This window comes from Leopardus geoffroyi, chromosome D4, assembly GCF_018350155.1.
Source record: "Leopardus geoffroyi isolate Oge1 chromosome D4, O.geoffroyi_Oge1_pat1.0, whole genome shotgun sequence".
Taxonomy (NCBI): domain Eukaryota; kingdom Metazoa; phylum Chordata; class Mammalia; order Carnivora; family Felidae; genus Leopardus; species Leopardus geoffroyi.
In genome coordinates this window covers 74,071,481-74,092,749 of record NC_059342.1, presented here as the reverse complement: position 1 = coordinate 74,092,749, position 21,269 = coordinate 74,071,481, and the positions used below count along the sequence as shown (strand labels likewise).

The window sequence follows — 21,269 nt, the reverse complement described above, 5'->3', positions numbered from 1 at the left end:
TAATGAATCATAGCCAGCAATTTTTTTTTAATAAAAAAAAAAAAAGAATTAAAAAGCAGCAGAATGCAGGGGTGCCTGAGTAGCTCAGTCAGTTGAGCGTCCGACTCTTGGTTTCAGCTCAGGTCATGATCCCAGGGTCGTGGGACCAAGCCCCATGTTGGGCTCCTCAATGAGCATGGAGCCTGCTTAAGATTCTCTCTCTCTCTCTCTCTCTCTCTCTCTCTCTCTCTCTGTCTCTCTCTCCCTCTGCCCCTCTCCCCTGCTTGCATGCGCACTCTAAAATAAAAAAAATAAAATTTAAAAATTAAAAAACTATATCAGAAAGCATCACAAGTGGTTAAGTGTAAATATTGTTCTCTGCTTTTGCTTTACCTTTATGAGTACATGCATATGAGACGGTGATATAAAATGTATTTCTTCCAGTGGGTCAGTCATGAACATTTGCTGCTGCCCAGCAGGGCACAGGCCCTGCAGAGGTCAGTTCTGTCAGGACACCAGGAGGCAGGAGTGAGATCGCATCTGCAAAAGCACTTTACAGCATTAAGCACTGTTCTGACTTCAGACCAGATCACCGAAGACTCGCTTTCTTCCTCTCATTTGCCCTAACCTTTATTCCCCTCTAACTCCCCACCTACGTGCACCCCCTCAGAGACAAGAGTTCCGATACACTGAATATTCTGGTGGGCTCCCATGAAGGATAATGACATTTGGGCAGAATTTTGTGAGTCATCAGCTTTCAAGGAATTAGATTTATAATAATAAGTACTCAACGCTAAAAATTCACTGAAGTTCATCTTTCTTTGATGATTCATCTAATTTCATCAGCCCAGAATGCTCTATTCCAACCATTTCCTCCCACAGACCCATCTTTAGACCCTCAAATCCTATCTGTCCTTCAAACTCACACTCAAATACCACTTCCTCCAGGAAGTTGCCCTGGATTCTCTTTACCAGGATTCAACTTTCCCTCCACTAAATACCCTCAGCAACCGGTCTTAGAACACTGAACATTTTCTACAGCATGTTGTATGTGACTCTGAACAGAATCCATATTGTTTCATCACCTTGGTGCCTATCAGGAGTCACCAGCCATAATTAGGACAATTATTTAATGGATAAATAAATTCAGAAGGTGTTTAGGATCTTGAAAGAGGAAGGATCATCACCCAAAAATGTTTTATCAGCATAAATGCAGAAAACCAAGTTATTAGAGAATTCTGGCTAATAAAATGAGATTAAAAATAATTTCCTGAAAAATTAATACGTGTGTAATAAGTAAAATATGTAAGAACAGATGTGAAATTAACACAGCTATCTCGGAGAGGTATGCAATTATGAAGTCTTTTTTACATATATGTTCTAGGTTTCCTCATTAAACACGAACCCTTTTCATAATAATAAAGTCAATGAAATTTTTTTAAAGAATCTGCTATATTTCTTTTCCAAATCAACAGAGATTCCCAAAGCCTGGTACCAATAATTGTCCCAAAAGGGGCAGGATATATGGAAATGTATTACACTAATATCTACCCTTGATCCAGTAATCTCTCTTTGGGAATATATCCAAAGGAGATGGCTTTAAAATATCAGAATACTCTATTTATGAAAATATTCGTTACAGTGTAACCATATTAAAGAGAAATTAGAACCAACCTAAATGTGCAACAATAGAGTATGGGTTAAACAAACTACATTCTTTTCTGTGACTATTATGCAGCCTTTAAAAATGACAATGAGGAAGACAAAAGATGGGGGAAGGAAAAGGCAGGAAGCGAAACTAATACATTATGATTCAAATAATAAAAATATGCTTGTAAAATAACTAGAAGAAAATACACCGAAGTTTTAATAGGGAATATAAGAGGGCTGGCATTTATTTACCATAGTCTTTTTATTTCCTTACTTTCTGATTTCTCTGTAATATCATTAGGTTACTTTAATTATTTAAAAATTAACTTATTAAAACAAATATCAGCAAACATCTAACTGCGACCAGGGAATAATCTGTTTAGGAATATCTGTTTTGAATAAACCATGACTACTGCTTCCCATCCCATTCAACAAGCACCTATTAGCACCGCTCTGTGCCAAGGTACGCATGGTCCCTAGGGAAAGATACCTGAGCATCCCTGAGATACAGCGCATTGTGAAAAGTACTCCACAGCCCTAACAGTTGGACTCAGGCTCTGTCACCTCCCAGATGTGGTGAATGAGAACATCAATTAGACACCCACAGCAAGTTCTCTAATGTCACTGAACTTCAGTTTCTGCCACTGTAGTAGCATTGAGGTCAGTCTGGATAATAAAGAGCGTCTGCCTGGTGAAAAAAACACACTAGAAAGCAGCCCAACCTGGTGAACAACATACATGCTATTCTACAGGTCAGTTCTGAAGACATGATTCCAGTGCTCAGGTTTATCTGCAAGTGATCAACTTAAAAAGAGTGTTATACCTGTACACTCAGAGAACATCAGAGTCCAGAAAGACACCTAAGTACATGGAAATTTAATATCAGAGAAAGTCAGCATTTCAAATCCAGAAGGAAAAGGTGGATTATTCAATTCTTGGCATTACAGCAAGAAGCTAGACATTTGGAAAAAAACAGAGCCTAATCTCTATGCCCCTCCTCCAAAGCAAATATATTCCAAAGAGATAATCAATTTAAATGTAAGAAAACAAAGCGTATACAAAATAAAAGAAGTAAAGATGAATTTTTTTTAACGTTTATTTATTTTTGAGACAGAGGGAGAGAGAGCATGAACAGGGGAGGGGCAGAGAGAGAGGGAGACACAGAATCTGAAACAAGCTCCAGGCTCTGAGCGGTCAGCACAGAGCCCGACGTGGGGCTCGAACTCATGGACCGCGAGATCGTGACCTGAGCCGAAGTCGGCCGCTTAACCGACTGGGCCACCCAGGCGCCCCAGGATGAATTTTTTTTAATTCTTTGTTTCCAGGTATTTGATCTTACAAATAATTGTGAGCACTCATGCGTGTTTCACATGGTATACAGACACACCTATTCCTTCTGTGAATGTTCCTGGAAGACGAATTGCTGATTTGTTCAATAACATCAATGTTCAACTTGGTCTTTTCCCCGTCACGGCCATTTCTTTTTTTTTATTTTTTTTTTAAATTTTTTTTTTTTCAGCGTTTATTTATTTTTGGGACAGAGAGAGACAGAGCATGAACGGGGGAGGGGCAGAGAGAGAGGGAGACACAGAATTGGAAACAGGCTCCAAGCTCTGAGCCATCAGCCCAGAGCCTGACGCGGGGCTCGAACTCACGGACCGCGAGATCGTGACCTGGCTGAAGTCGGACGCTTAACCAACTGCGCCACCCAGGCGCCCCCGTCACGGCCATTTCTTAAGCGTACAGTTCAAGAGTGCTAAGTACATTCACGGTGTTGTGCAACAGATCTCCAGAACTTTTTCATCTTGCAAAACTGAAAGTCTATACCCACTAAACAACATCTCCCCATTTCCCCCTTCCCCTGGCAACCACCCTTCCACTTTCTGTTTCTGCCAGTTCGGCTACTTTCGATGTCTCACGAGGAGCAGCATCAGACAGCCTTCGCCTTCTTGTGACGGGCTGGTGTCACTCAGCATAGTGTCCTCGAGGTTTATCCATATGGTAGCATGTGACAGGATTTCCTTTTTTTAAGGCTGAATAATATTCCATTTGATGCACAGACCACATTTTGTTTACACCCTCATCCGTCAATGAACCTGAGTTACTTCCACCTCTTGACCACTGTAAATAACACTGCAATGAACATGGGTGTATAATCATCTCTTTGAAATCCTGCTTTGAATTCTTCTGGATATACACCCAAAAGTAGGATTGCCAGATCATATGAGAATTCTATTTTTAATTTTTTGAGAAACTGCCATACTGTTTTCCATAGCAGCTGCACCAACAGTACACAGGGTTCCAAATTTTCCATGCCAACACTTACTTTCTGGGATTTTTTTTTTTTTATAGTGACTATCCTAATAGGCGTGAGTGATTTCTCATTGTGGTTTTAAATTACATTTCTCAAATGATCAGTGACATTGCGTATATTTCCATATGCTTGTTGGCCATCTGTGTACCTTCTCTGGAAAACTGTCTGTCCAAGTCCTCTGCCCATTTTTTAAAAATCAGGTTATTGGGGCGCCTGGGTGGCGTAGTCGGTTAAGCGTCCGACTTCAGCCAGGTCACGATCTCGCAGTCTGTGAGTTCGAGCCCCGCGTCAGGCTCTGGGCTGATGGCTCAGAGCCTGGAGCCTGTTTCCGATTCTGTGTCTCTCTCTCTCTGCCCCTCCCCCGTTCATGCTCTGTCTCTCTCTGTCCCAAAATAAATAAACGCTGAAAAAAAAAAAATTTAAAAAAAAAAAAATAAATAAAAATCAGGTTATTTGGTTTTTGTTGTTGCACTGTAGGGGGTTCTTTATATATTCTGGAAACTAACCCTCATTCAGATATATGATTTGCAAATATTTTCTTCCATTCTGTAGGCTGCCTTTCACTATAAATTCTTAACGTGGGGAAGTCTTTTTAAGTGTGACACCAAAACAATATAGTCAGAATCCAAAACACAAAAATGTAAGCATTTTAAAAGTAAACATTTTATTAAACCATCACTAAACGGTGCTTTAAAAAAAAAAAAAAAAAAAAAAAAGTCCAGGAAAAGAAATACTTGAAATCTAAACAGCAAACAAAGAGCCAATATCTCTAAAATCCAAAATTTATTGAAAAAATAAAGGAAGTGTGCCTTGGCAGCTCAGTCAGTTAAGCATCTGACTTTGGCTCAGGTCATGATCTCACGGTTCGTGAGTTTGAGCCTCTCATTGAGCTCTCTGCTGTCAGCACAGATCCTCTGTTCCCCTCTCTGCCCTTCCCTCTCTCTCTCTCTCAAAAATGAATAAACATTCTAAAAAACAAATAAATAAAGGAGCTTCTGGGTGGCTCAGTCAGTAAGCATCCAACTTTGACTCAGGTCGTGATCTCACGACTCCTGAGTTCAAGCCCCGTGTCAGGCTCTGTGCTGACAGCTCAGAGCCCGGAGCCTGCTTCAGATTCTGTTTCCCTCTCTCTCTGCCCCTCCCCAACTCACGTGCACGCTCTCTCTCTCTCTCTCTCTCTCTCTCTCAAAAATAAACATTAAATAAACATTAAAATTTTTTTAATAAAGAATAAAATAAAGAATAAAAAAAATAAAAGAAAAAACGGACCACCCCAAGCGAAAAATCAGCCAAATGCTTGAAGAGACAATTCACGTAAGAAGAAATGCAAGTAGTTAATAAAAGTATACTAAGAAATGTTCAACCTCATTAGTTTGCCCATCAGGACATCAATGATTAAAAAGTGGGAATACAACATGATGGCCACAATGTATAAGATGAGCACTCACAATCTCCTAGTAGGAAGGAAAACTAATACCACCTACAGAATGCAAATACGTTATGATTCAGCAATCCACCTTTTAGAGAGTGATGATAAAGAGATGACCACATAAGCTAGAAACCCTGCATGTAAAAGGTTTAGAAATAACCAAAATCCAATAGGGCACTGAGTTTAGGGACATATATGCACAATAGAAATACAACGTAGTCGATAAAGTAATAGGGACACATATACAATAGAAATACAATGTAGCCAATAAAGTAATAACAAAGATCTCTATTAACTGATGCAGGAAGATATCCAGGAGTTTAAAAAGAAAGCTGACTCAGAACAGCATGCAGAATATAATCCCATTTGTATAAAACTGTAATCGTATATATTTAAATATGCCGAGGGATGACTTAAATAATGCTCATCAAATGTGAACAGTGGTTGTCTCTGGGTGGTAGGATTTGGGGTGGTTTTCTCAAATAACAATCATATTTCTTCTATACTGCTTTAATGTTTTATGTAATGAATGTATTATTTTATAACTGCGGGTGGGGGGGGGAAGAACCTGTTTTCACTTGGAAGAAAAATGAAAGTGGAGAACCAACTCTTGGACAGCCATCTCACACTCAGAAACCAGAATGGAGACAGTCTAAAGAATGGAGTCTGAGTGAGGACTCTGACACTAATTAGCTGAATGACCCCTGGGCAGGTTAGCTTCTCTGCACCCTGGTTTCCTCACCTGTAAAATAAATATGATGAAAATTCTATGTCATGGAGTTATTTGGGGGGGATAAAGAAACTAACACTGGGTAGGTTCTCAATAATAATTAGTTTCAGGGCGCCTGGGTGGCTCAGTTGGTTCAGCGTCCAACTTCAGCTCAGGTCACGATGTCGCGGTCCGTGAATTCGAGCCCAGCGTCAGGCTCTGTGCTGTCAGTTCTGAGCCTGGAGCCTGCTTCAGATTCTGTGTCTCCCTCTCTCTCTGCCCCTCCCCCACTCATACTCTGTCTCTGTCTCTCTCAAAAATAAATAAAATATTTTAAAAATTTTTTTAAATAATTGTTAGTTTCATCCTTCCCTTTGAGCTCATTACTAAAAGCACCCTAGCTGTATCTAACCCATATTAGGTACTCAAAATGTGTCAGGTGATTGAATGGGGTAGATGGATGGATGAACAGATAATCCTAAGAAAGACATCTGACGGATAGAAAGATGGTAAGGGGAAATGGGTGAGTGGGTAGAATGGGTGAGATGGACGGATAGGTGAATAGCTAGACAGATGGAATGATGAGCAGACAGATGGAATGGCAGCTTATATTTTCAAAGACGACCACGCTAATATACACACCCTCCAACACGTTTGATGTCACACTGACACAACTCCATAGAGGAGTGGGGCTTACGGCTCTCCTCTCGAAATGGGACATGTCTTTGTAACTGCCTCAACCCATAGATTGCGGTAGAAGTTACGCTATATGACTTCTGACACTAAATCATAAAAGGAGACACTGGGTCTGCTTGACTCTATCTCTGTTGGGACATGTGCCTTGGGAGACTCAAGGTGCCATATAAAGTCAGGCCATGTATGAAGCCTCCATGCTGGAAAGACCCCATGACATGGATGGATGGATGGATGGATGGATGGATGGATGGACAAACGGATGCCCAATGAGTTCTAACTTCTTAAGTCTTCCAAATCCTGGCATCAGATATGAGAGTAAAGAAGGTCTGAAGATGACCCTGGCCACCATATGACCACAGTCACAGAGAAACCCTAAACCAGACCAACCGATGGACCTACTCCCAAATTCCCGACCCACAGAAACCATGAGAGACAATAATCAGCGTTGTGTTAAGCCACTAAGTTTTGGGGTGATTTGTTACATGGAAATTGGTACCTGAGACAGATGGTGAAAGGAGTCTGAGGCTGAATACATGACCTCTCTATGCGGAGCCCCGGAAATCAGCCACATTGTACTAAATACCAGGTCTTGTACACTTCTGCTGTCTGTTCCAAAAGCCTCCCGCTTACCTTTCTATTCCAAGCCTTTCTCACCTCCACTATTTATACTTCCAAAAGCCAGCCCTCCTCCAAGCTCTGACTTGGATCAACTGCCCTCCTGCCCCTGAACAAACTAACAGAACATGCTTTCTGAGCAACTAGTCCAAGCCCTGACTGTATAATAGGGCAAATGGAGGCCCAGAACAGGGAAAAGAGATTACCCCAGGCTCTGGCTGAGTTGGAAGCAGGGCTCAGACTTGAGACTATGGTTCCTACCGTGAAGCCCAGAGTTATTTCTCCTCCAACAGCCCGTGGGCTCCAGGTATCCCCAAGTTTGAGCTGTGCTTCCACTGCTTACTGCCAGTGATGGTAGTCCCATCGGGCAGCCAGCATCGCCGCAGGCCCTGGCTGGGACGTGCCAGAGCTCCTGGCTCCAAGCATACCTTACATCTGTCTGGGCATAAATTTGCATTCTGAATCCAGGAGGCCCCGGTTCCAAGTATGTCAAATGTAATTAATTACAGCAAACCTTCTGCAACTGTTTTCAAACGCAGTATTAAAGGCTCTGTGAGCATGAAACACACAAGCCACCGGCCGGCCGAGGAGCAGGGGAGCTGGGGAATGGGGGACTGGGAGTCCCAGATCCAGGCCCCATGGAGTGGGGAGGGCAAGTTCCCGAGACCCCAGGGTCCAGTTCAGCCCCACTGCGAAGGGGAGAGCATCCAAGGGAACTGGCTTCAAGTCCTAGCCAATCACCAATGCCACAACTTGGACAAGCAACTTCACCTTCTTCGACCAGAAGCGAGAATGTTTAAGACTCAGCACCTCAAAGGGCTGCTGTGAGCCTCGTCTGTGGCCACCATCTGAAGTTGGAGCCGATCACCACTACCAGCTGTGTACCCTTTCACCTCTGATTCTCAATTCCCCAATGTTTAAAAAAAAAAAAAAAAAAAAAAAAGCCTTCCTTTCCAGGGTGACTGTATTCACTGACGTATTAATAGATGTTAAATGATGAGCCCGGTGCCTGGTATGTAAGAGGCACCTGGCAAATGTGCCATGATTACTATATTTTGAGGCAGAAAAATTCTATTTTGCAAAAATCAGGTGAGATGAAGAATGCTCAACTTCAGCCTTTTGACAGAAACAGATCCTGAATAAAAATCAAAAATTTGTAAGGTTGAATTTCCAACACATGGCTCAAACTCCTTTCAAAACACCGACAGCCAGAGAACTAAGTTACAAAGGTGGAGACTTGTGTTCGAGCCTAGCCGAATCTGCCGTCCTGTCCCGCCCCCCTGTCTGTACCAGGTTGGAAATCAGGAGAGCCGGATGACCTCCTCATCCTGCCAGCTCCATCCACTACTACAGTGTGCCCTCTGGTCTTCCAAAAGCCTTGCTTCCCAAATCTCTACACGGAGCACACATGACTTAGCAAGAGAATGACTTGGGGCCACGCGGGTCCCTAAATCCATAGCCCCTAATGTGACCTGGGTTTCTATGCCCAAACCAGCCCACAACTACGCTCCGATTCATAAACCCTGGTTCAACCCCAAATTCTAAATAGACCGGAATTTTCTGGCAAGTGGCGAGATCGCCAGGGGTAATCTTTTAGATTTGTTTTTGCTTGTCTTGTTAGATATACTTTCTTCCAAAGTATTTAATTAATGTTTAGGGGAATGGATAAGCAAAGTGGAAAACAGTTTAAGTTTTCCTTCCTAAATTACCAATCTCTCTGTCTCTCTGTCCTAAGTTCCCTCCATTTAACCACCTAGTTATACTGATGCCTACACCATTACATCATCCTTCTTCCCAATTCCAAACTCTGCATTCTTCACCAGTTACCTGATGAAGCTGGGTGGGGTGGGGGCAGACTTTTAGATCAGCACTGTCCATTAGAACTGTAATACAAACCACATAGGCAATTTCAAATCTAGAAGCAACATTGTTTTTGAAAAAGTGAAATTAACTTTATTAATATATATTCTTTAACCTAGTATAGAAAGGGCTATCATTTTACCTTGCAATCAATATTTTAAAAATTATTACTGAGGGGCGCCTGGGTGGCTCAGTCAGTTAGGCATCTATCTGACTCTTGACTTCGGCTCAGGTCATGATCTCACGTTCATGGGTCCAAGCCCCGCATCGGGCGCTGTGCTGACAGCTGAGAACTTGGAGCCTGCTTCGGATTCTGTCTCTCTCCCTCTGTCTCTCTGCCCCTCTCCTGCTAGCTCTCTCTCTCTCTCTCTCTCTCTCTCTCTCTCTCTCTCTCAAAATAAACTTGCAAAAAAATTATGACTGAAATCTTTTACAATCTTTTTTTCCCTAAGAACATTTCAAAATCCGATGCGGACTTTACACTTACAGCCACATTTCAACTGTTCAACAGCCACAGGTGGCCAGTGGTTACAATACACACTGGATGGCACAGACGTAGATCATCTCTACAAAACTTTTAAGCCCTAGACTCCCCAGATCCAAAAAGACGACTAGCCTTACAACAAATTCCACTTCCAGCCAGTAGACCCCCAGGGAAGTGACCCCTCCCTGGGGCCTCCTTCCAGGCCAGTTTCAGTTTTATTTCAGATCAGTTTCACTTTCTGCTTTTTTCCAGTATACATTATAAGAAACGCCCACATAAACACACTTAAATTTTTACTTATTTTTCCCTGTTGATGAAATTAAAAAAAATTTTTTTTAAATCTCCAGCATCCAAAGATGTGATCTATTCCAAGTACCCTGGCTATGTCCACTTAGCTAACAAAACCCTGAGTCCAAAATAAAAGAAAAGCAAACTCTCCACAAAATTTCACCTGATAAAAATCCCCATCCTTAGTTCTCCACAAAAATGCTGGGACTGGTGAGAATTAGTCCAGCAGAGGGTCAAACCTGAGTGATAGAATGGCTAGCCCCTCGGGCATGCTGTCTTGGACAGTAACACATCCACTAAGCTTCTGACTCTGAATGTTACCAGCAAATCCTAAGCCAGGGGCTTGCCCAGGGACACTCCAGCCTCCTCCGCTCTGCAGAAGTCATTTCTACCCATGGGGTGGAAATGGCAGACTTCTTCCTCTCTGGATCCCCCGACTCCCCCAAAACGAGGGCTGGCCCCAGGGAATTCAAGATTCCATCCCTGACACAGAGCTCAGTTCACTAGAAAGCAGGTTTTTCTGGGTTTTCTATAGCAGACTAGGGGGACCAAGCATCACCTGACTCCATCTATTCTCTTTAGCTCATATATGAAGCCTCCTTCTGCTTTGTCAGCCAAAATATTTATATCATTTTTCTGTCGACTCAATAGCATCCTCACCTAGGCCTCCCTCCTTTCCTTTTTCTTTCTCCCTCTTTTCCTTTTTAAGAAAAGAAAGGAGTTGTTGCTAACATGTTTCTCCAGTTCTTCACTGTTTATAAAGCACTTTTAAATCCATTAACTCGCATGATGCTTGCAGGAAGCCTATCAGGGAATATACAAGTGAACTGTTCTCCCACTTAACAGATAAACAAACAGAGGCTCAGCGCCCAGTGCCTTCCGGGGCTGGGCAGGTCACATTCGTGGGAACTGTCTGGAAAGGCAGAGTACATACCCCGTCCAAGGCCTACAAATTCCAAACTTTTTAAACCTGCAGCCGGCATATAAAATGAAACAAGATAAGGTGCCTTTGTGGGCACCCATCTATGACTCTGGGGTTCCACAATTTCCCAACAGGGCACCTACAAATAATGACTGGTGGTAGTTATAAAAATCCATATGTAAAAAAAATAACACATATGTAGGGCTTCAGTCTCAAAAGCATTTTCAAGGAGGCCTGGGTGGCTCAGTCGGTTAAGCATCTGACTTCAGCTCAGGTCATGATCTCACGGTTCATGAGTTCAAGCCCTGCAAGGGGCTCTGTGCGGACAGTGCGGAGCCTGCTTGGAATTCTGTCTTTCCTTCTCTCTCTGCCCCTTCCCCGCTCCCTCCCCACCCCCATCTCAAAAATAAAGTAATAAACTTTTAAAAAGATACTTTAAAAATAAATAATAAAAAGTATTTTCAAAAAAAAAATAGAGACAGCATATTCAAGAATGTCCTTTCATTTGATGCTTGTGGAGGATTATTTCCATCCCATTTCCCAGATGTAGAAATTAAGATTCCTCAGGGCTGAGAAACTTGCCTGTGGTCTTAAGTATGTGCAACAGCAAATGTGTTACATACCTAGGTCTTCATCTGGGAACCCGGGGGCCTGCCTTGCCCCTCTGCCATGTCACCTATACTACACGAGTGGGGGACACTGCCCAACCCAGTGGCCCAACCACCAGCATCTCCCCCTTTGAAATCTGATCACTCCGGGATCAGGCAGAGAAGCAGGTCACCCAGCCCTGCTTTGATGAAAACCCCAAGGGTATCTAATTATAACAAGGAGGGAAGGGAGGAGTCAGAATCCTCTATTTCTCAAGACCAAATTAACTTTAATTTCATTTGACACAGTGTATGTGCTAGTAGGAAAGGCGATGGTTGAGGAGTTAGGAAATCTAAGGCCTGAAGTTTCATCTCTGCCTATTCACTGAGGTTCTGGGCAAGTAACTCCACCTCCCTTCCTGTGTGCGTGTGTGTGTGTGTGTGTGTGTGTGTGTGTGTGTGTGTGTGTGTGTGTGTCTGAGGAACTAGATCAGCAATGACAAATGACAAATTGGCTTCATGTCCCATACTAAACTCAAGGGCTGGTTGCATCATACTAAGAAAGAAGGACTCTGAGGTCACTGGCCAGACTCCATGGAAAAGACTGCCAAGATCGATTAGCAATGTCTGCCACAGGCTTGCAAATGGCGGGCAGCTCACTTACGGGCCCTGGACTAGATAACGAACAAGTAACATGTTGCAAGTGAAAAACAACTCTGCCCTTTACAACTCTTTCTTCTCACAACCCCTCACAACTTTTTGTAAGGACCCAGTACTGCAGGCATCGTCACCATCATCCCCACTTTACATATAAGGAAACAGCACAGGTAAATGAAGAACTTTGGCAAAGATAAACCGTTAAGCACCAGAGCAGGCAAGGGGAGCCAAGCCTTATCCCTTCAATTTCGACCTGTTTGCTCTACCCTTGGAAATGTCAAAGTGGTGCCCCACCACAGGTGGAAGATACTAAGCCTCCCTCCCACACACTACTTTCAGCTTTTAGACAAGGGGCACAGCAAAGTTACGAAACCCATCCAAAGACATGGAAGGGAAGGGGTGCTAATTCAAAGTTCCAGATGCTTCTTCCCAAGGCCAAGTCCCACCCTCACTGCACAAGTGGAGAAGCCAAGCTCAGAGCTAAGTGAGGTAAGCAAGAGAATTGGAAGTCCATTCTAATGTCACAGTCCACCCCAGCAAGAATATGTCACCCTATCTCAATTCTAAGATGCCTTCTACTATTATATACACCATTGCATCGACAACAGCTTTCAGTGACGAAGAAAATGAAAGGGAACGCACTGACAGAAAACATGTATTGTTAAGACCACCCCAATTTCAGAAAATTTGAACATGTGCAAACATAACATCGAGGAAACATGGTGTCCTTCAACCTGGGACCCTGTGCTCCCTTGCTGGACACCAGCATTAAAAGTGACTGTTTTAGGGGCACCTGGGTGGCTCAGTCGGTTAAGTGTCCGACTTTGGCTCAAGTCATGATCTCACAGTTCGTGAGTTCAAACCCCGCATCGGGCTTGCTGCTGTCACCCAATCAGCACGCAGCCTGCTTCGGATCCTCTGTCCCCCTCTCTCTGCCACTCCCCCACTTGCACTCTCCCAAAAAAATAAGTATTTTTTTTAAACGACAGTGTTTTATAAAGCTTAAGAAAAAAAAAAAACAAGCAAATATACAGAATGTCCTCATATTTCTCCCGTTAGGTTTTCCTTGAATCTTTGGCATCTGCAAACCATCATCCCACCACGGATAAGATCTGACTGAACATCAAATCACACATTTAGCTGCCACTCATTTAAGGTGTTCCAGGTGTGCTACAAACAGCCCCCCGGTGCCCCGTTCCCGGGCCCATGACCAAGACAACCAGCCCCTAGAGCAAACACACAGGGTACCAGGGTACTACCCAGCCCTTCTGCCTCAAGGCTCTCCCCATTCCCTCCACCTCAGAACTGAGTCCATTTGCCATACGTGCCCATCAGCCATCTGGAGGATAGCCCCACCTGGCCCCCCATCCATTTTAAAGAAATAGTTTCTACGGGAGGAGTGAAGAGGGTGGAAAACTCTTTCAAAACTACCCAAAACGTGTAAGGTCAAAGGAGCGTTATCACTTTCCGAAGAGTCCCTCTGATGTATTACTCCGTATGACTCCAAAGAAGGCACGGGCTTCAGCGCCAGCTCTAGGAACATGTGCTTAGTGCACTTCCTAGTAAAAGAGTGCTTTTGACCAAATAGCCAAACCCAAACTGGTCACCTACTCTTCACTAGACTCAAATCCAACGGATTTGAGCTATTTCCAAAAAGTCAAATTAAGTCATCAAATCTTTATTGAGCTGCTGCTCTGTGCCAGACCCTAAAATGAATAACCCATGCTCTCTGCCCTCAAGGAACTCACAAGCTGGCTAGAGAAACAGAAAGGCAAACAATTAAGTCTCATCTGTGGGCCTCCGGTATTTGGGGAGTACTGCGGGGTGGGCACAGATAAACTCCACCTGGGGTCGTGTGGGGACTCCACAGAAGGAGAACATGCCAGTGGTCTTGGGGTGGGGGGGTTTGGTTCCTCAGAGCGGAGATGAATGAGGGGAAGGGCACTAGAGACAGGAGGCCCAGCAGAACAGAAGCTCGAAGGTACACAGTTCACCCGGGATTAAGATTCATCCCTTTTAAAGACTGTGCCACAGGCTTTGAAATGAATCCAGAAATATTCAGAGGAGCTAGAGCATCCCTGGAATGAACGCATTAAGAACACTTTTGACAAGAAAGACACACAAGGTCTAAGAAATGTCTCATCCCCGTGTTTTAGAGCAACAACCAAAAAAGTGGACCTTTTCTAATGTTACCTAACTCTGCCCAGTGAAGATAAGGCCCCAGGTTTCCAGAACCAGAAAAACTGTTGTCACTGCAACTCAGTCTCCCCAAATGGAGACCCACTGGCCACTGGGTCAACAGGTAACTGACATGTATTGACCACCTTCTAAGGACCACCTTCCTAGGACTGGTGGGTGTTTTCACATGTGCTGCTTCACATCATCGTAAAACGGCCCTTCAAGGTCGAGAATATTACCCCCCCTTTCCAGATGTAGAAGTTGTGGTTCCACAACCAGAAGTGACTTTCCCAAAGTGACACAAAGCTAACCATGCCATAAGGTTGGATTCCAAACTCTGGTCTGGTTGATTTCAAATCCCACTTTCCATTTCACCAACTGGGAGGATGTCAGAAAATGTCTAGCTTCTGACCTAAGGCCCTGAGGTCTATCTGGGGCAGTTCTCTGGCAGTCCCATGCTCCGCTCGGAAACGGACCCCACTGACAGACCATCTTTCCCCCTGATCCCCCTCCTGTCAGATCCCAACCCTGGTCCTACGCACCTGCTGTCTTCCGATACCTTCATCTTTCTTTCAGGCAATACTTTATTTAAAACCCATCTACGGGGCGCCTGGGTGGCTCAGTCGGTTGAGCGTCCGACTTCAGCCCAGGTCACGATCTCACGGTTCGTGAGTTCGAGCCCCGCGTCGGGCTCTGGGCTGATGGCTCAGAGCCTGGAGCCTGCTTCCAATTCTGTGTCTCCCTCTCTCTCTGCCCCTCCCCCATTCATGCTCTGTCTCTCTCTGTCTCAAAAATAAATAAACATTAAAAAAAATTTTTTTTTTAAATAAATAAAACCCATCTCCTACAACTGCCTCCTGCACTTGTACTTCTCAACTTCAAGGGCACACATGCTGAGACACATCATCCTGGGGTTTCTAGCCGTCATTTGTCATTTTTAACTAAAGCATTCTGGCCTAATCCTGGCAGAAGACTGCTTGGGGACAAATAAAAGAGAGGTGTGGACCACTTCAGCCAGAAGAGGCTAAATGGTGGAACTCATCACCACTATAGGCTGAAACACCGCAGAGCATCTAGGGCTCAGGAAGGAAGTCCCACCAAAAAAAACCAAGAGCTTTGAAAGATGTGTCACTAACCTTCTGAGGCCACCCTGTAACAACAACTAGATGGAACACTGGTCTGGCCCTGTGCTGTCCAAGACGGAAGCCACTAGCCACAAGTGGCTAGTGAGCACCTGAAATGTGGCTAGTCAATAAAGACTTAATACCTCCCAAAGAAAGAATATAAAATATCACATTAGCAATTCTTTATATGAATGAGATGCTGGAATGATGGTCTGGTGGATACAATGGGTTAAATAAACTATATTATTAAAATGAATTCCACCTGTTTCCTTTTACTTTGGGAGGGGTATCACTAGAAAGCTTAAAATTATGTGTGTGGCCCACATTTGTGGCTCAAATTGTATTTCTACTGGACAGTGCTAGTCTGACACATGTTAAAAGATGAGAAGACAAAGACAGCAAATTCTGGCATTTCTAGGAAGCGCATACGCAAAAAGATACTCCCAGAGTCCGATTAAAATTTAAGTACGGCACCAACACAAAGTCTGCAGTTCCAGAAACATTCTTCTGGCAATCTGAAGTAAACGTGCGGAATAAAAGTAAGCGTGGCTGCTCTCCCCCGCACCAAGCCAGGTATGCCGCGCTTCTTGAAAGTCTCATTTCCGGCAAGAGAACGTGCCAGAGATGCTGCCTTCACCCTGGCACCTGTCTTTCCAGGCTTCTCCAGGGCCAACAGGCTGGGGTGTGTGCCCGACCACCAGGCAGCTGAGACTTCTTCACGGGGCGGCGAGAGCGTAAGGCAGGCTCAGCCAGGGGACAAACCACACACCTACTCCGTGTATCTACTCCACAGGGTTCAGGTTAAGTCAACTGGGATGGTAAGTTAGAAAAGCGTTAAGTGGGGAAGTGCGGGCTGTGTGCAGCATATCCAGATGGATCTGCAACATTGGTCCAGTACCTTGCTGACTCCTTTAACTGCGACTCACAGTTGGGAAATTACACACATAGGTGCACACACCTATCGGCAAATACAAATCAAACCAAGTTTCGCGAGACCACGCTTACCTTCCACATCGCACTCTGCCTCTGCTATTTTGTGTCCTCCTATACTCGCTTCCATTCTTTTCTCTAGGTTTATGCCAATCGCGAGCCACTAATTTCACGGTCATGCTTCACAACCTAGCCTGGGTGTGGTGAATAACAAGCGTACTCTTCACTCTGTGATGGACGCTGCACCCCTCTCTCCAGAATACGCGCATCCAGATGTGACCCTCAGGATCCTTCTCAACACAGTGATCCAGGCAGCTACAGCCAATCACTGAAGTCAGAATCAGAGATGAAATCTATTTTTGATTATTCTTGTTCTGATCCAAAACTCTCAAAAACTGAGGCTCAGGAGGAAAAAGTGATTTGTCCAAGGTCATATGGCGAGACCTTGGGTGAGCCATGGCACCTGTGGACCCACAAAGCCACTTCACTTTACATCACCAGGGAGGAGACACAACTGACACAAAACATTACGAGAACGTGGGAAAAATTTAAATTTTCACCATGACCATGAAAAGTCAGCGTATACATCCACTAAAACATGGCAGGGAAGTTCTTATCACCCCACCAAGAAGAAGACATGAGGATTCTGAGGTCAGAGGAAGCAACATGCCAAGAGCTGAGTCAAAGGTTGGGGGAAATCTGTATGTGACAATGGAAGAGTTTTGAAACTCTGTTTCTCAAATGGAACAAACCATTGGCTGTTTATTTTCTAGAACCAGAGAGAGGTCAGCCTTCCACTGACCAGCCATCTTTGTTGCTTTTCTTCTGCAAAAGCAAGAGCCCTTGTTCAAGTTCACCTCTGTGCAGGGCTGAAAGTATAAGCAAACCCTTTTTCCTAGCTTGGTCCAAAGTCAAGCTATAAAGCAGGCCCTTGAAATTTCAAACCTTATTAGAAAAAAAAAAAAAAAAAAAAAAACCTCCTTAGGCAGAAAAGCAAAACATTAAGTAATAAGAGTCTCTACTGTGAAACAGTATAAATGATCTTTCACCAAAATAACTCAGCCCATCATCAAATTACCACCCCTCAAGTCCAATTTGCCAGATTTTTTGCCCAATATTACAAGAGAGTTTGGTGAACAGACATAGGCTAATAAAAATTAACTCATATATCCATTCTGGTCACACTTCCATCTAAAATAGGAGGTGAGAGAGGCAAGGCCTAGGTCAGATCTCAGTCCTGGGAGACGCCAATAGAAACAAAAGAGAACTGACCCCGCCCCCAACAGTACCATCATGCACCTCTATTTCCTTTACAACAAACATGATCAGAATAACCAATTTTTTTAAAAAAGGAAAAAACAAGTCTACAAAACAGAAATGATTTTCAAGTCCTCACCAGGGGTTCCCTTTAAGCCATAGACAACACGTCGAAATTTCAGCAGAATGGAATTGAAAATCTGAGTTGTGTGTCAGGAGACCCAGGATACACAAAGGACGTGCTGCAATATTTTTATTCCTTGCACCAGAAAGAACCTGTTATCTACAACCCTGACTTTTTCTCAGATGCCCAGTAGGGGTGCCCACCTACCCCTCCCAGCCTGGGGTATAGCTCCCCTCCAACACTTGCTGAACTCAGGCCTACTGTCTCATGAGGCCTCCAGAGCCCTCAGAAATTATAAATTCTTTGACCGTCCTAGGCATCGGCCTAAATAATTCAACAGGAAAAAAAAATTTTTTTTAATTATGCTACTTAAAAAAAAAAAAAAAAAAAAGCTCATTCCAAATATGTCAGAATGTGGCCAGTCAGCCCTGAAGGATTTCGTTACTAAAAAAATAAAATCTCCTAAATGCAACGGCGATGATGGGAAGTGTCGAACCTCTGCCGCTGTCAAATCTATTTCACAGAATTCACATCCCCTCAGAAATTTGAATCTCCACCAAACGGGGTAGGAATGCATGAACTGGGGCCACCATTTTTTCCAAGACCAGCTGGTGGCTGGCGAAAGGGACACAGGGTTTCCTGTCCTAGCCTTGCGTGACCCACCATCAGCCCCCACGCATGGTCCCACCAAGATTCCCCCCCCTTTGGAGAGAAAAATTAAAACTTTTCTTTTTTATTCAAAATCCCCAGCAAGTTCAATCAGATACTAAACCATCACAAATAACCCTTCAACTTTGGGTGGGTACCTTATTTCCATCTGTTAAATTTTAATTCAGTCAATATTGTCTTCTAAAAAAAAATTTTTTTGTTTTTGTTTTCCCCTTCATGTGATTTCATTTTAAGGCCACAAAACTACATCAAATACTGTTTGCATTTGCGTTCCCATGTTCCAACATGTTCCAAAGGCAAGTACGTTTGGGTTTAGCTTTTGTGTGTATTTTTTTTTTTTTTTTGCCTTTAAAAAAAATTAAATTTTGCAGCTAGAATCAGCCAAATTGGTGTTTTACTCCATTTTTTTCAGCAAACTTAAGTGTTCCACTAGAAAAGATGGATAAGAATCAGAATTTTGATCTCCTCTCTGTCCTTCCCTTCTTTTATCTTTCCTTCTTAAGTCAGTAAAATTTGTGTTTTTAAAATCACAACCCCCCCCCCAAAAAAATGATCAAAGCTAATGGATTTTCTTTTCCCCTTTGAAAGTAATCAAATTTGTGAAAAATACCAAATGCTAATAAACTACCAACCCCACATCACAATCAAAGAGGCCTAAAACCAATCTGGATTTTTTTTTTAAATAATAAATTTTTCAAATTGGAAGAGTAAGCAAGCACAGAGAAGGGAAAAATTCTCTCCTACCAAGGATTCTTCAACCCTTGTCTTTATCAATTGATTCAGTTGCATGTCATAAAAAATGAGCTTCTGTGAATCCACTGTTAGTTTTTTCATAATAATGTTAATTATGCATATCTTATTTTAATGGCGGTCTCTCCTACAAATCTGTGGGCTACTCAATTTGTATAATGTGATGAATTTACATTTTTTTCCCCCACTGAATATTGCTAAAAAAGGTTCCTGACATTTTCTGGATAAAACAACAACAGAAAACGAAATGCCTAGACCTTTCAGGAAACAAAATCAGAAAATAGTCTTAATTATTCCATCAAAACAAAAAACAACCAAAAAAACAACAACAACAACAACACAAAACCCAACAAATCAGGGAAAAAAGACAGGATTTCACTAACTTTTCCAGTTTCTGTTTTTCTTTAGAACCTTGGGATTTAAATGCAGGAAAATGTAAATGCGAAATTAAAAAAAAAAAAAAAAAACTACAATTTTTGGGTGTGTCCAAAGCCAACATTTTAGGGTCTATTTTCTCTTTGAAATCCTTCCCCCTCGAAAACAGAAAAACTTTACATATTACCAAATGGTGAAATTAGTCTTTTCTGCCCGCTGGGCTAAACAAGTTCCAAATTACAATGAAGTACAATTTCTAATTGCTTCATAAAGCCAATTCTCCCAGTTTTCTCTAAACTCAACAATTTCCCTCCTTTCCTCATTCCAATTAGTTTTTTTCTCAAACTAAAAGGAGTTGGAAAGCCAAAATGACTTCAGTTTTAGGAGGCTTTCTCTTTTCTCCCCCTCAAAAACTGAATTCATTCAAATTCCAGCTTAATTTTCATTTACATATTATCTGGATTTGGCTTCAGAAATAAAAATTGTCTCCATGCTCCCAGAAAGATCAAAGTGAAAATTTTCACCCCAAAAAAGAAAAAAAAAGAATCCTTTCCCCCTCCGCTGCCTTAGAGTGCAAACTTTTGAAAAAATAAGAAATAAAAAATATTTCTTTTCAATTTTAATTTCTTTTTTTTTTTATTTACAAAATAGTATCCTCTAGGTGGCGTCGTTTTAATGGGAAAAAACTACCGTTTGAAGAAAAATTAGAAAAAAAAATTGAGAAAGGGAAATATGGCCTAAAAAAAAAAGACTGTTGCAAAGATGGGGTGCCAGAGGGGAAAGACCTCCCGGGGGGGTCATCAGGGACCCCGAACGCAGAGGGGGTCAGGGGGAAATTGCAAATTTGGGGGGGAGGGGGGAGAGCTGGAAGGGGTTGCATTTTTGCAAAATGTGAATTGTCCAAACTGAAATGGCTGCTCTGTTCTCTCGCCGCTTTGTTTTCTGGGCTCCGGTCCGAGCCCGGGGCTGGAGGGGGCGCTGGGTGGGGGCCCGAAGAGACCCCCGCGTCACCCCCAGCCTCCTCACGCCCCGCGGCGTCCGGGGGGGGCCTCCCCAGACCCCGACCCCCCGGTTTGCGCCCACAAAAAGCCCGCAAACGTGCCCAGGCACTTTGCATTTTGCAAATCTTGCAATGAAGTGGCGCAGCGCCCCGGGCCCCGGCCCCCCGGGGTCCCCCGCGCGGTGCATGCCCCCGGCCCCCCGTCGTACCTGCGGAGCCGCCGCGCCGCCCGGCTGGTTCATGGGTCCGTGCGGGAGGAGGCGGCCCCGGCGCGTCCTGCTCCTCCCGGGCCGGGCTGGTGGTGCGCGCACAATGCCGCCGCCGCCGCCGCCGCCGCCGCTGCCGCCGCCGCCGCCGCTCCCTCCTCCGCCCGCCCCGCTCAGGCCGGGGGGGCGGGGGCGCTGGGGGCGCGCGGGGGGGGCGCCCGGCCCGAGCCCCCACCCCCGACCCGCACCGGCCGCCGCCGCCGCCGCCGCCGCAACCGAGCCGCCCCTCGCGGGGCCGCCGCCGCCCCCCGCCGCCCTGCCCGCCCCCGGGCCGGCCTCGCTGCGCGGCCCGCGAGCTCCGGGCCTCGGCCTCGGCCTCCGCGCCGCCGGCCTCCGCGCCGTACACAAAGCCGGCCGGCCCCCGGGCGCGCCGCTCCGGCCCGCCCGCCAGCCTCCCGGCCGCGGC

The 21,269-nt window shown here is 44.3% G+C and overlaps 1 protein-coding gene across 17 annotated transcripts in view; it reads right to left on the bottom strand.

Moving 5' to 3' along the window:
* The window catches only part of ZNF618 (zinc finger protein 618), a 185,971-nt gene extending 164,969 nt beyond the window's left edge, over positions 1-21,002 (bottom strand). For all 17 annotated transcript variants that reach the window (XM_045469512.1, XM_045469510.1, XM_045469511.1 and 14 more), the window contains exon 1: positions 20,807-21,002. In XM_045469512.1, coding sequence (XP_045325468.1) covers positions 20,807-20,839 — 33 coding nt within the window. In that variant the 5' untranslated portion in view covers positions 20,840-21,002. The remainder of the gene's footprint in view (positions 1-20,806) is intronic.
* Positions 21,003-21,269: the final 267 nt, after the last annotated feature.